The 16,026-nt window shown below is 33.8% G+C and overlaps 2 protein-coding genes across 3 annotated transcripts in view; one reads left to right on the top strand and one right to left on the bottom strand.

Annotated features, from left to right (window-relative positions):
- Window positions 1-6,745, bottom strand: part of LOC121408290 (TBC1 domain family member 31-like) — a 40,496-nt gene extending 33,751 nt beyond the window's left edge. For both annotated transcript variants that reach the window (XM_041599706.1, XM_041599705.1), the window contains exon 1: window positions 6,585-6,745. In XM_041599706.1, coding sequence (XP_041455640.1) covers window positions 6,585-6,661 — 77 coding nt within the window. In that variant the 5' untranslated portion in view covers window positions 6,662-6,745. The remainder of the gene's footprint in view (window positions 1-6,584) is intronic.
- Window positions 6,746-6,839: 94 nt separating this feature from the next.
- On the top strand, window positions 6,840-15,196 carry LOC121408291 (derlin-1-like). Its single transcript, XM_041599707.1, has 7 exons — window positions 6,840-7,138; window positions 7,772-7,883; window positions 9,011-9,075; window positions 10,089-10,115; window positions 10,617-10,765; window positions 11,245-11,355; window positions 11,968-15,196. The coding sequence occupies exons 1-7, from the start codon at window positions 6,980-6,982 to the stop codon at window positions 12,110-12,112; spliced, it is 768 nt and encodes a 255-aa protein (XP_041455641.1). The 5' UTR covers window positions 6,840-6,979; the 3' UTR covers window positions 12,113-15,196.
- Window positions 15,197-16,026: the final 830 nt, after the last annotated feature.

The raw sequence follows: 16,026 nt of genomic DNA on the forward strand, positions 1-16,026 counted from the left end.
TTACAGCCAAATTTGCATAAATTTGATGACGTCATTTTTGAAAAAAATAAAATTTTTAGTTTGGGCGCCTATTTGATGACGTCACGATATAATTTAGGGACAATGGTGACATGAAATCAAATCTACAACTCATACTCTATCGATATATGAAAAAAAAATTGGGGGTCAACGGACTTTTTAAAGAGCTACAGTGAATTTACAATAGGCATGTTTTTGCCCATATATGGCCTATAGTGAGAGCTCGCGCGCACACGTGCTGCAAACTTTAATGGGTGTTAATTTCTATATTAATGGTTGTAGAAGGTTGATCAAGGTATCAAATTGCTCAGAATTTTATTAGCAATGCAATGATATTAAAAGAAACGGTTTTTCTGCGTTGTGTTAAGGTGTAACGCGCGGAAACGCGCGCGCATACGTGCGCGCGCGCAAATTTTTGAAATGCTTAAAATGACCTGAAACGTACCCAAAAAATTTTATAGGTCATTTGGACGATTTTTTTACCTTTGACGCGCACGTACGCGCGCGTCATGACCTCTACATGACCTTTGATGACATTGACAGTTGACCCTTGACATGAAGTTAATGTCATGTAAATATTGTTAATTTTTGATAATTGATAATGAAGATATGATCAAATGAAGAATTTTACAAAATGGCGCGTAGATGACGTCATCATGACCATATGACCTTGAAAAGCTTATTTTGCCGTCTCTATGATAGATTCTATATATGACGAAAAAATCAGCAAAATTGATTCAGCCAATTTCGAGAAAAGTTGGCGACAAACATAGGTGCCAAGAATAAAGAAAGAAATAAAGAAAGAAAATTCTGACGAAATCAATAGGTGATCTGTCATAGACAGACCACCTAAAAAATTCATGTTCACCCGCGGACTCGAACCCCTGCCCGCATGATTGAATGAGATGCAAGTCTGACGCCTAACCGATTGAGCTAGCATATTTCCCATAGACTTTACACGTAAGCAAATTTGAGAATTACAAGTCCAATTTTGCAAGTGAAATACGGGCATGATCCTGGCATCTGATCAAAAAATGAAGGGCACACTTCCGAAAGCTTAGAATCTAAGCTACAACATACTAAAAGCTTAAAGAAAACTGACAAGAAAAAATGGAGATATGGCTCACGAAATAGCGGAATGTCGAATCTAGTTTTGAGAAAAAGTCATGTCCCATAGAGATTACACGCAAAACACATGTGATATGAAAAAAACAATTATAATCTGTTTTATCTTGCTAAATTTTAACTTTTATACCTTTTAATTATCATAAAGGATCATGTAAGAAGTGGCAAAAAGAAAAAAAAAAGTGAAAAAAAAAAATCATGTCGTTCACCCCAGGACTCGAACCCGCGCCCTTTAGAAAGCAGTCAAAGCCACGATATTCCCCATAGAGAATACACGTAAGCAATTTTGAGAATTACAAGTCCAATTTTGCAAGTGAAATACGGGCATGATCCCGGCATCTGATCAAAAAATAAAGGGCACACTTCCGAAAGCTTAGAATCTCAGCTACAACATACTAAAAGTTTAAGGAAAACTGACAAGAAAAAATGGAGATATGGCTCATGAAATAGAGGAATGTCGAATCTGGTTTTGAGAAAAAGTCATGTCCCATAGAGATTACACGCAAAATGAGGAAAAATGACATGCCTCTTTTCATCGCTGTTTTACGCAATGATGTGTTTCTCAAAACGAATATTCATGTTTACTAAGGAGAAAGAGTACATTCTAAACTACAACATATCGAAATCTGGGCGAAAAACGATCTATATTCGAGAAGTTACAACCAAATTTGCATAAATTTGATGACGTCATTTTTGAAAAAATGAAATTTTTAGTTTAGGCGCCATTTTGATGACGTCACGATATAATTTAGGGACATTGATGACATGAAATCAAATCTACAACTCATACTCTATCGATATATGAAAAAAAAATTGGGGGTCAACGGACTATTTAAAGAGCTACAGTGAATTTTCAATAGGCATGTTTTTGCCCATATATGGCCTATAGTGAGAGCTCGCGCGCACACGTGCTGCAGACTTTAACGGGTGTTAATCTCGTCATTAATGGTCGTAGAAGGTTGATCAAGGTATCGAATTGTTCAGAATTTTATTATCAATGAAATGATGTAAAAAAAACGGTGTTTTTGAGTTGCGTTAAGGCGTTACGCGCGGAAACGCGCACGCATGCGTGCGCGCGCGCAAATTTTTGAAATGCTTAAAATGACCTGAAACGTACTCTCGTTTGGTCAAAAAATGATTTTGAGCATTTTTAAATTTTGACGCGCGCGTACGCGCGCGTTGTGACCTCCAGGTGACCTTTGATGACATGACCTGATGACCCTTGACCTGAAGTTGATGTGATGTAAATTTGATTGATTTTTGATAATTGATAATGGAGATGTGATTGATAATGTGATTTTACAAAATGGCGCCTAGATGACGTCATCATGACCTGATGACCTTGAAAAGCTTCACTGCACGTGTCCATGACAGATCCTATAGATGACATGAAATTCAATGAAATTGATCAAGTCTATTTTGAGATAACTTGGCGACAAGAAAAATCCGTAAAAATAAATAAATAAATAAATAAGAAAATTCTGACGAAATTAAGAGGTGATCTGTCATAAATGACAGACCACCTAACAAGAAAAATCTGACGAAATTAAGAGGTGATCTGTCATACATGACAGACCACCTAACTACAATAACTTTCTTATTTCTGGGGCTATTGTGATAAACGAGGTGTTAAATTAAAGGTCTTGATGGGCTCTAAATGATGCCATAAAGAAAACACATTTTTTCTGAGATTTTTTTTTTGCACAATACCTATATTATAATTTCTAAAGAATGAAGGAAACATTTTTCTTTCCTTCATACTTCCTTTCCTCCTCCTTTTTTTTTTTCTTTTTTTATTTCTCTCATTTTGTCTTTCACACATTCATTCAACTGTTGTGTTGCCGTTGGATCAATTGCACTTTTATTCTCAACGAGACTTAAAATGAGACGAAACAATACAAAGCCTATACAGTTCATATATACATTTATTGAAGATGATAACTAAGTTGATGATGATGACAAATAATACAGGAACATGAGGAAGTCTGATGGTGACTATACTCTCTAAACTCCAATCTCTAATCTATCTGTAACAATCTGTAAAGTAATCTGAAATCTCTAACAATTTGATTTGGGCTCAGAAGTGAACCCCTTATATATTGGTCTGGTCTAGACCCTTTACGATCAAACAGGTGTTGGTCAACCTTGGACGCTTGACCAAAACAATCTGTACGTCATAACTTTACTCTGAATTGGGGGAGTTGACCTTTTAGGGAGAACATGAAATGTAGTGAACTAAGAAAGTAACCCATAAATTGTGTGTGCGTCAGAAGTTTAGCTAGAAGAAGAATGAGTAATACCATCTAATGAAAGTTGGAGTTGGTATACTTGTTGTAGAAGTATTGATTAAGTATTGATAATGTTTATGGTCGCATTTCATAAGTTGGGTATGCAAAAAGGGTGGCGTATGAACAATTTTCCACACCTTGCCATGGATAAATTGTTGCTACATCACAGCATCTTGACCAAATTTAATGAGTAATATCTCATTTTGAAGCTAGAACTATAGGCTAAATATATTACTATGAATTAGATCAATACAATATCAGGAACAAAAACTATAGCACATTAAGTTTGAAGTAACAGGGGTGGTGGAGCCGGTGGAAGCGGAGCCGGTGGATGCGGTAAATGATAAAATGTTAATTAAACCTAATTAACAACTTACTATAATATGTAATATGACTGTTATCCTCATATTTCTTGGTGTTTTAAAGCAGGGAACAACTAAATGTCATAAAAATTTGACAATTTTGAAAATATGCAGCAATTGAATACATGTGTATGTCAGCTCTGATCTGCAACCATATCAATTAGTAAACCGGACAGATTTGGTTAATTATCTAATTTGTAATCTTAATTTTTAGTACAAATGTTGTGTATCATTGCAACAAACATTTCTACCCATGATGTTGTTGTTTTGCCAAGCATATAAATACAGTGACAGGTATTTTGGGGGCAAAAATGTGAAATTAAATACTGTAAATTAATTAGTATAATTAATATGCATACAATAATAGATAATTATTCGATTTTTGTACAGATTTAATTATTGATGTTTCAAGATTATAACTGCAATTTACTAGGGTGATCCAATGTTGCATTAACTTTTGACACCATTTTATGTGCAGAAGGTCCAATTTGAGAAAAACACATTTCAAAATTCACATTTACATTGATGTCTATGTAATAATTAGCTGTTAATTAGTCATTTTAAGAAGAAATAAAGGTAGTCGAGACTTAAAACTTTTTCATTATTTAGAGAATGGTAATAGCTATAACATATCAAAAAATAAAATTTTTGACCATTTTTACCCTGTTCGCGAAATTGGACCACCTTATGACATGCGACCTGATATAATATTGAATATGTGAGATATGTCTTATCATCACATAACACAACTTCCCTTCATTTCTTTTTCTTTCCTTCTACATGTATATGCAATTCAAAGAATGACAGAAACCTTTTTTCTCTCAGTTTTATTCTTATATCTTTCTTTCATCCTTCTTTTATTCTTTCTTTTATCCTTTTTTATTTTTTCCTTCATTTTTTTCTTTCTTCTCAATTTATCTCTTTTCTTTCGTATTTTCTTTCTCTCCTTCATTCTTTCGTTCACCCTCCCTTCCAACTCTTTATTTAAAACTTTGTAGCCCTCTTTGTTGATCTTTTTTTGTCGATTATTCCGTATTGGGCAAGTCCAAGAAAAGGTCACCCTGGAAGGCAAAATTTCATCTTTAATTTAAGAAGTTATCTTTGGTGGGGTAAGAAAGCCCAAATGTTGAATTTTAAAATTTCATTAAGAAAAATTTGATAATATGCATATTTATGCTAATTTGGGGCACCTAATTTGCATAATCAGTAAAATGGGCGTTACGTATGGGACAATTATAAAAACTCATAGAAAATGAAAACAAAACTTCTGAGATTTAGTCATAGGTGGGACATGGACCCCCTAACATCTTATTACTTTTGGCAGAAAAAAGTGGTGTCATCTAATTAATTATGCAAATTAGGTCTTGTCCAAGGATGGAATGTCCCATACGTAACATTTTGAGGATGTTTTTTTAAGTTATTTCTCATAATACAATACTTGTATTGTTGCATCTCTGGGAAGTTCTAATTTATCAAGTATGAAAATGTTATACCACAAAAAGTTTCAAAAATGGAGTTTACTTTTTAATTAAAAGTTAATTAAAAAATTGTTACGTATGGGACATTTACACACAATGTCAATGGGGAGATTTGTGTACAAAGTGAATGGAGAAAAACAAATTTCAAGAGTGCTCTAAAAAGTGATTATTTACCTTTTCTTTAGTTTTTAAACACTGATTTGTTATGAATACTGATTAATGAATACAATCGAAGCAAAAAAAAATGTGAAAATGGAAAAATATGAAAAAATAAAAACAATAGAAATACATAAGAAATTCATAAAACCATGAAAAACAAGGAATAAAAAGGTTGAAATGGCTAATTTCCCCTTCAGTCATATCAAATATGTCTCAGTAGAACATTTAAAAAGAAAGAAACTCTTTTGTTATTTCCATATTTTAATTTATTTCAATTTTTTGAATTATGGGGAAAATTGTGTACATGTACGTTCTCTATGGGGACAAAATGTCCCATACGTAACTGTCCCATACGTAACATGTCATTAATTTGTTTAATTAGAGTCTGTAATTAGAGGGATTTGGCTTATGACATGAAATTTGCCATGAATATACTATAGTATTGAGACTTCTATCACACTAAGTTTCAAGTTGTCAAGTGAAATACTTTCAGAGAATTCTCAACTTGAAAAAAATGTATTAAAAATTGTCTTTTCTCTGCGTCCCATACGTAACAGCGCATCTTTTCGCTCTAAAAGGTCAAGATCAAGGTCATATGTCACAATTTTTTGCATGATTATTCTTCTCCTAGATGTCTACCATCATGAGGATTGAGGGTATTCAATCTAATCAAAGTCATTTAACACTATTTTTCAGGTCATTAAAGCCTCTGAAATGTCCCATACGTAACGCGCGCAAATTCTTGGACTTGCCCTATTATATTTTGTGAAATCTGGGGGGCATTTCATGAACATGATGAAAGGACTTGTCGGGCGTTTTATCCGACAAGTCCCATTTTATCCGACAGTTACATGTACTATAGGAATAGTGCCTCTCAGCCAATCAAAATCATGGAAAGATATCAGATCTGACAACTTGTCGGATGAAAATATTGATGAAACGCTCCCCTGGTCACCCTAAATTGTCTTATTCATATTCAGCGCACCGCCCCTTTGAACCTTTCCCCAGGCCCCACCATGACACCGAGTCCAGGATCTTGAGCGTAAGCGCCGCCGAAGCTTCGCCGGGCGTGGGCCGAGCTTCTTGATGACGTTTCAGTGGAGTAAAAAAAAATCGCGTTCGCGTTCAACTACCAGGATGCGCAAAAATCTTACCCATTGTCACTTGATGGATTAGGTTTTCGATGCCATATTTTCCCTGAGCTTCTTCTATCTAGATCGAGATGCTGCATATTGTCTAGAATGTCTCCTTTATTTAAAAAATTGTTCCAACGAAGTTGATGCTTGATTCTACTCCATTTGAAGTTAGCGCGTTCGCTGATCTTATCATAATTGATAACTCCAATTTATATAACGTATGCAGATGTTACATTGATAATTTTAGAGGAGCAGCGAATCAATATTAAGTACACGTCGAATTGCTTCGGAAATACAATTTTGACTGGCATTGATTTGGAATAAATGAAAGACATTTCTCTTGCACTTTGCAGTAGGATCTTCGAGACTGATAGTGATACTTCATTTTTAGATCGCCAGAGTACTCACCAATAATGTCTCAAAGTGATATAGGGGACTGGTATCGCGGAATTCCGCAAATAACTCGTTTTTGGTTCACTGGTTCTATTGTAGTCCCACTCATAGCCCGATTTGGGCTGGTTAGCATGAAATTATTAATCCTGAGCTTTGAACTGGTTTTCTACAGATTTCAAGTAAGATGGTGTTCATTTTCTGGGGACACGTCCCCCAGTATTTCAGCTGTGTTTGTGTGTGTGCTGGGTGTGTACAAATGTTTTTTTAGGTAACAATAAACAGTTAAAAAATGTGAATCCCTGCACTGTCGCCGTTGTCATTGACAATGCATGCGTGCACAAATGTCAATGAAAGTAAAGGGTCTATTAATTTCAGTAAGATTTTAATTTGATAATGTTCCTTATATTCTTCTGAGTACATGTGCCAAAAATAAAAATAAAAGATTAAGACAATTAGACTAGAGAAAGATATCATTTTCACTCATTCAATGAACAAGGTTATAATATATTTTCTTGAAGTGCGCACCCAGTTAATTAACTTTGCAAATAATTCTCGGATTGATGAGAAAGGCTGCATTTTTACGATTCCAAACCCTACATGTACATGTGAATTTCTGAAATTTGTTTATTTTCCACTGCTTTGGCCTAGATTTTCCCACCTTTTTTACTCCGATTTCAATGAATATTTGTTGATGTATTGCAGGTGAAATTATATTCTGAAATATGAGTGGGTGATTACCACCGATAATCTTTTTTTTTCCAAGAAGAGTGACTCATTAATATCTCTTTATTTCTTTTATGTTTCTGGTATAGATATGGAGGCCAGTAACAGCAGTTTTCTTCTTTCCAATCACTCCAATGACTGGATTTCATTACCTTATTCAGCTTTACTTTTTATACAGCTACTCAACAAGATTAGAATCAGGTTTGTTTGTCAAATAATGCCATAATAAGATTGTTGATGCACTTTCAATCAGTTTCCAAGGACCAAGCATTTACCTACATGTATTCATTAATATCTTGGCACATAAATGAAAATGTTAGACATTTTTTATGTGTTGTTTTGAATGTTTCTTTATTATAGTTGAGTGTAAACGCAGAAGCTACATGTAAATGACAGGCCCGTGAATGATAACAATAAAATACGAAGATGTTAAAACAACAAATGTATGATATGTGGAAAAACACAGATAAAACCATTTAATGCATAACTTACGAATCTGCATTGTAATTGATGTGAAATTTGTCATCTTTTTATTTCAGTTTTTTATCCAGGATCAGGATGTAAACGGCTCAAATTGATCCAAGGCAATGGCCTTGTATCAATGCCCATATGATATTGGCCTTTTCTTCTTCTTTCCTTGGCCACAGCTTTTGTTCATTTTCAATAGCTTATCACAATTTTTTTTCCTTTTCCATTCCTTTTTTTTCCTTCTCTTTTTCTTCTTTTTTTTCTTTTTTTCCTTTCCTTTTCTTTTATCTTTTATCTATTCTTTTTCGTTTCTTTTCTCTTTTCTTTTTTTATTTCTTTTTTTTTCTTTTTTTCCTTCCTTTTCTTTTCATTGTCTTTTTTTTCTCCTTTTTTTTTCTTTTGTTATCTTTGTTTTCTATTCTTTTTATTTCTCTTTTCTTTTTTAAAAATTTATTTCCTTGTTAAATTTCTTTCCTTTCTTTCCTTTTTTTTCTTTTTCTTCCCTTTCTTTTTCTTTTTTTTTTTTGTGTGTGTTCTGTTTCTTGCAGCACGTTTGATTTTCTTCTGCTACAGTAAGATAGAGATGTATATATCTCTATGGCTGCAACAGAGAATACCCTCACATTGGCCTTCGATACATGTATATCGTTTTCCAATAATTTGTACTGACTACTGTACTATTGTACCTGTAAACTGTACCTTAAAAACATAGGAAGTGGCCTTGCCACAAAATAAATTTATGATGTCATAATTTTAGGCCTGTATTTTATCTTAACCTTCAGGCCTATTTTAAACATTTTATTTGTTCTAGACATTCACATGTCGGCCTATTAAAGCCTTCTCAATCTTTTCTTTTTCAGGCATTTTTGATGGCCGACCAGCAGACTATGTTTTCATGTTAATATTCAACTGGATTTGCCTTGTTGTATCCTTGTCTATGCTACCGACAATGGCATGATACTATTTTTAGCATAATGTATAAGAAATGGAATTAATATTGTATTCTTGCATTTCACAATTCAATATGAAAATTCTTTGTAGTGTGGTTTATGTAGGTATCAGGAATTTGAAGCAATAGTTTTGAGGAAGATTATTCGGTGGTAAAATATTTAATATTTCTTACACACTAAGGCCCGAATTTACAAGGTGGTTTTGAAAACCATTGGTTGAACCCATGGTTTATGTAGATCTCCTGTATAAATAAAGCTTATATACCGCATATATTAACAAGATGTCCAATGCTGATGTGTGCTTTTGTCAATTTAACGCCTTTTGTCCGAGTTAAGTACGCCATTTTATTCATGAGTTTACTGTTATGAAGAGTGGACTCCTGGATTCAAAACATTGGACTCGTGAATAAAATAGTGTACATAACCATGACAACAGGTGTCAATTTGGCGCAGTGTGAGTGTGGCAGTTGTGCCAAAAAGTTTGTGAATTCCACCTGAATATGAACAAGTTCAAATTCTGCTATGTTTAATTTTGAAGTCAGATGATAAAATATTACATTCAATAAAGTTAGTTTCTCTGGGTGGGCCAACCATTGTAGTGTTGTCTACATTCAACATGAAGGAGTGCATTTTGTGTTGGGGTTCACTAACTTTCTGGCACCACCAGTGGCGGACTGTGACCCGAAGGAGACAAATGATTAGAGGGGCACTGTATTCTTTGTGAACAATGCTGTGCCCCTCCAATGCTTTGTCTCCTCCGGGTCACGGTACGCCACTGAGCACCATTGTAGACTTGTATTGAGCATTCTTTACTTTATAATTGACCAACATTCTGCATTGCTTCACAAAAGTTCACATATAATTTTATGTGAAAGATGAAAGTGAATTCACTCGCAGTAAATGTAATTAAAAGGGGGGAAAAGACTTGAAATACTGTAGGGATCTTGTTGATTAATTATTTTTTCTTAACCAACATTCATTTGACTAGATCATTGGGTTTATAGCACCTTTATTGGTAAGTTGATATTTTCTCTCTGTATATTTTTTCATTTACATGGAATATGATGTATTTTTTTTTATAAAGGAATAGCATTTCAGAATTGATTGTCTTTGAAAAAAAATGAAGAAAAGTATACAATTTTTAAAAAGCTAATGTTGATTTCTGTAAACTTCATAATTTTCTTTGATTTTTATCCAATAGTGATATTTACAAATTTTCAGAATGTTTCTCAGATTCACAATCAAATCCTTAATGTATCATTTCCATGGAATATGCTCAAATATTCTCCCAAAATTCATTGGAAATTACATTGTATTTCGTTCTATACAAGAAATAAAAAATCAAGTAGTAAGCTTTTAGATGGCAAACTGAAAATACTACCCCTGATTGCTGCTACTATTTTACACTGAGCAAACCCTTGTTTATAGTGAGAGTGTGTGACAATTTTGTTTGTGATCAGCCTTACAGGTAGGGATCTATTTCTGCTAATTTCACGCTTCTTTTTCATACTTTTAGATGCTAATGGAGCCAATGATTCTTAGCGTCCTCTATGTGTGGTGTCAGCTCAACCGTGATACAATAGTCTCATTCTGGTTTGGTACTAGATTCAAGGCTATGTATCTTCCCTGGGTTCTTGTTGCTTTCAATTGGATCCTTAGAGGAGGGTAAGATGATTTGATTTGATTTATTGTTTCACATTCCACAAAAACAATTACATTCACTCTGTTAAAAAGTAAAAGAATGAGGGTTCTATCTAAAAGCACATATGATACTAATGCACCTTTAATACTAAAAGTCGAAGCCCTGTCTTTCACACAGTAATTTTGCAAGCATCTTGTCATTACAAATCCTTGCACTTATCATGAACTATGCGATTGTAAATGGGGCGAAACCTTTCTGAATAATTCCTTGAATTTCCAACTGAATGTGCAATAATCCTCATTTTCAATCAAATTTTCAGAGATGTTTTGTACATGTCTTGTTTCTCCATGTCACTCCATAGGCTATCATTTGTAGATGTCTGATTATTTCATTTTATATTATATTTTCAAGTTTTGCTATGTATTTCCATCCCAGCTTTATCCTCAGATATATATTTTGTTCTTCAAAATATGACTGTAAGACATTTTTATCCTTCCTACAGTGGACTAGCTGAGCTGATTGGTATAGTGGTTGGTCATCTTTACTTCTTTCTCATGTTCAAGTATCCTCAAGACTTCGGTGGAACTGCTTTTCTCTCTACTCCTCAAATCTTGTAAGTAGTGAAACCTCTTACCCACACTTCCAAATATGAGGGTTTTTTCAAGCTTGTTGAATTGCTTTCTATTATATTTATTAAAATGGAGATTGAGGACAGCAACCAGTATATTGTACTGGTTGCCTTGTACATTCATACAAGGCAGAATTCACTGAAAAATCCTGATAGCTGTATCTGCAGATTTAAAACAAAAAACAACAACCAAGGAATGAAGAATTCAACAAATCTGTAATCATTTGTATATTCTTAAAAATAAAGGTTATGCAGAAGAAATTTGTAGATGACTGTATCAGGTTAAAAATTATGGGGAATCCACCCCTAAAAACATGTCCAAAATGACCCTATTAAGTTGAAAATGAACTCTGTGAATTTTTTTATTGGTTTGATAAAAGAGTTATCTTGTTCTCCCCTACCCCAGTTTATATATTTCCTGGGCCATATCATTGTGTTTCACTTTCTTTTTTCAAAAAAAGGTCAACTAATTCATTTTTTTTTAATGGAAAGTTTCTAAATGTACTCAAGTGATTATTTTGGTACAATATACATTTGTTTTAAAACTATTTTGATGTTTTCATCTCTCCTTTTTGTGCATGTTTTGTTCTTTTATAGATACAAATATTTCCCAAACCGTCGTGGAGGAGTCAGTGGATTTGGCCAGGCACCAGCTTTCAGGAGAGATCGACCTGATGACAGAGGACAAGGACAGGGACGTCATAACTGGGGCCAGGGCCAAGTCTTAGGGGGTGGCAACTAAAGTACTTTCATTGTAATTGTAATGTGAATGCTTTCAAAATATTTTGCGTAAAGATAATGTTGATTAATAATAGCAAAAGTTTGGTATGAAAGAGATGAAGGATAGCCTTTATCTGATTTCTCTGAATCCGATCCATGCAAGAGTTTGTTTCATCAACATGTGTTGTCTGACGAGACAACTTTCTTTGGTATTTATTGGCTGTGAAGCACATGTGTCTGATTATTACCATGGTAACTGTCTGATAAGAATAAGACAGACCTTTGATTTTCATCAATTTAAACATCCAACATGTCCTTTCATGAAATGTTCCCCTACTGACTTTTCAATAAAGTGATAGAAATGATCGCATATCATGATCTAGGCTACACTTTGGGTGCTCAAATGAATTGTTTGCTGTATACTTAACTTTAATATCCTATTGACAGAAATGTCATACTGTAGCGACTTTTAAATGAAAGCTTTTGCAAAAAATTCTAATGTTTATTTCTTTGATACTTAGGGTATTTTTGAATCAACTATGTTTGAATAGATACGACCTACATTATGTTTGACGTTTATATATGTAGTAATTTCATTTCAGGTGAAAACTAGTTGAATTTTCAATGTGCCAACTTTCCCACTGCTTGAGCTTAGCTTCGATACATTATTAGATTAATAAATTAATGTTTTTTGTAAAATAATTATAATCCACATCATTATTTGATTTTTTTTCTTTGTAGATAAACTGACATAAAAGATGATATTTGACAAGTATTCAGATGTGGTTTCTCCATATTTGAAAAATATTATTGATATATACTATAGATAGATTTAGCATCAGCCAAAGCTGACTTTTTAAAAAATAAAATAAAACAAACAAACACCATCGCCAGTAACATTGTAATATGTGCTTGATAAAAACAAATTTAGCTTACTGCTATATCATTGAGGTTTCCAGCCCATAGGACCAATTCCTAAACTATAATACATAAGAAAATCAGACCGTGATCTGTTGTCTTTTTTTACGGGAATCCAGCCATGGCCATAAAATGTTGTGTTGGAAAGGAGAAAAATAAATTAAACAGAATGTGAAAGTATTAAAGAACTTGGACATGCAAAATTAAAGTTATAACTGCTTTAAAAGTGAGATCCCTATTGCTATGCATATTTCAAATTGGCAACTGGGCAAGTAAATTATGACAAGGGGCAAGGACAAATTTCCCATTGGCCATGTACTGAATTATCAGGATTTGTAGTTTCTTGAGGTATGCATTCCCTTGGGGCAGGAATATCTGATATAAAGCAGGTGATATGTCTTATGTACTCCTGAAAGAAAAGTATGATTTGGTGTAAAAGTTTGGAAAAACATGACATTTTAGCCATTTTATGTATTGGAGTACATGGAAGAGTATTCCTTGCCTTACATCATTATGACATCACATAAACTGCCAATTTGAAGTCTGTGTGGATATAGTGATTACCCATTTTTTACAACTTTTACAAATTGATAATTGTTTAACCGATATTCAAACTTTCTTCTATCACCTTGTCTGATTTTTCTCTTTCCTCTAAAAACAAGTTTTTATTTGGGTTGGATTCCCCTCTTTTTAAGGAACCATCTGTAAGGCCACAGTTTTATATTTGTTATCTAAAAAGAAGCCCCCCCCCCCACACACGCAAAAAGGGGAGATATTGTAAGCTTCTACACCCAGATAACTTTGTGATCAAAGTTCTATCTTTATATTTATAAGAGTCTTTTCTGGATAAATTTCCATTTTTCATTTTGTATTGAAAGTGCCTTACATGTTTTAGTTTATATTACATTTACAACCATCTGCTGTGTTATCAATTCAGAGAATTTTTGAAAAATACAGAAAGATGAATTAACTATCAAATATATACCACAAAACTTGCTTTAGTGACCACCTGCCCGGAACTGAATTTTTGTTCCCTTGGACATTTCATCATGATATTTTATTGTATATTAATGATCATGTATGTAAAGATCATCTGCTCATAAAGGTCATATTTTGCGTCCCTTCTAGAGTGGTCTTTATCAGGGTTCCCACAGTCATGGAAAATCCTGGAAAAATTTGTGGTCATGGAAAGTCAGAGAATTTTGAAAATTTGTGAAAAGTCATGGAATGGCATTTACCTCTTGGCTATGGCAGCTTTCCAGTTTGTCGTGTCTCACAACTCCTGGGAAAATTTGTGGTCATTGAAAGTCAGGGAATTTTGAAAATTTGTGAAAAGTCATGGAATGGCATTTACCTCTTGGCTGTGGCAGCTTTCCAGTTTGTCGTGTCTCACAACTCCTGGGAAAATTTGTGGTCATTGAAAGTCAGGGAATTTTGAAAATTTGTGAAAAGTCATGGAATGGCATTTACCTCTTGGCTATGGCAGCTTTCCAGTTTGTCGTGTCTCGCAACTCTCATACTCTGCTATTTTAATTGGTGTTCATGATTTCCATTTTTCCCAGTTTTGTGACATCTCAAATTCTACGTAACTCCCAGGGCGTCACAGGAACTCATGGAAAGCAGCAATAAAGTCATGGAATTCTGTTTTCAAATTTCTGTGGGAACCCTGCCTTATATATCAATGCTGGGCAACAAACTTTGCATAGGAGTGTGAAAACTGATGACACAAACTAATGTATCCAATAAGAAAGTCTGTATTTCACCACTCTGTAGTAGTTTTTATGAAAAGAGCTAAAGTCTCAGGATCGTTTACTTGATAGTTTGTGTCGCAATGAAACAGAGAAAGAAACAGAATTTCCCAAAAAATTTGAGATACAAGATCTTGTCAATCAAGCAATGTAGTGTGTTGTGAGATGATGAAGTGTACCTAAATTGTACATGTCATTAGTTTTGAGCATTTGGGAGGGGGTTGGCTGATGAGCTCGCATTTTTGGTCTAAGGCATGTAATTCCCTGGTCGATGTTTAATTGTAGTGTTACAAAAATCCAATATTCTGCTTTATATTTCATGCTTTATAAACAGTAGCCAAGAATAAGATATTGTGGATTTTTAGTTTATGTAGGAGGTTAAGAACGATTTTTAAGTTTGGCTGACATGTTTTTTCTTTGCCCATTTTAGCTCTATTTTGTTAAGTAATGCAAAGAGCTTCATGAAGCAATCTAATGAGATGGAACATTGATGTAGTGTTTAATTTTCATGGGAGATCGAGAGAGGGGGGACAGCCAGAGAGAAAAATCTGAAATGTATTTCAATTGCATGTACATTGTATGGTATATATGTATTATTCATCTCCATTTTTGTGATGCATAAAATTTACAAATGTATTTATAACTTGAATTCTGATGAGATGTTTTTCCAAGGTCCAACCTCATTGTTGATGAAAAGATATTGTTGCTCTGTGTATTAGTGATTGTACAAAATTTCCACAGGTGTATACCAGTATACATACATTGTATATATGCATATACAGTGCATATCAGAATAAAGGTAATCCAAAATTAGAGGGGTAATGCTTATATAGACTGTTGGTTATTAGAATTTAAATTTACCACAATATGAAAGAGCAACTTCTTAGTTTATTGATTGATACCTTGATGGCACCATGTATAATTGAAGAAATTAATCTGGAAGGTAGCTGGTACAGATTCCATTTTAATAGAAGCAACGGACAATTAAGCCTGGTTCTACAGACTTTCTATTAAATTAAATCAGTGTTTACTGCAACTACTGGCATTTCTCTTTAATAAAAAGTTTGTACTAAATTAGGCTCCCAGTGGGAGAAAATATAATTAACTTTTTTTTTTGCTTGTCAAATTTTTCAACTACATTTGAACCCTGTCAGACTCTGTATCTATGCCTTGCACAAGAGGAAGAACAAGAATTGAACCTCTGATTGAAAACCCTGGCTATTAGTTACTCTTTTTACATGCACTATATTATATAAATAGTGTACAATCT

Source organism: Lytechinus variegatus, chromosome 2 (assembly GCF_018143015.1).
Source record: "Lytechinus variegatus isolate NC3 chromosome 2, Lvar_3.0, whole genome shotgun sequence".
Classification (NCBI taxonomy): Eukaryota; Metazoa; Echinodermata; class Echinoidea; order Temnopleuroida; family Toxopneustidae; genus Lytechinus; species Lytechinus variegatus.

What these genes read in the sequence shown, in the direction of transcription:
- LOC121408291 (XM_041599707.1), top strand. Translation starts at nt 6,980, where the DNA reads ATGTCTCAAAGTGATATAGGGGACTGGTATCGCGGAATTCCGCAAATA. An exon ending in CTCAACAAGATTAGAATCAG is followed by an intron (nt 7,884 to 9,010) that starts GTTTGTTTGTCA and finishes TTTCTTTTTCAG; the next exon opens with GCATTTTTGATGGCCGACCA. An exon ending in GGTTTATAGCACCTTTATTG is followed by an intron (nt 10,116 to 10,616) that starts GTAAGTTGATAT and finishes TCATACTTTTAG; the next exon opens with ATGCTAATGGAGCCAATGAT.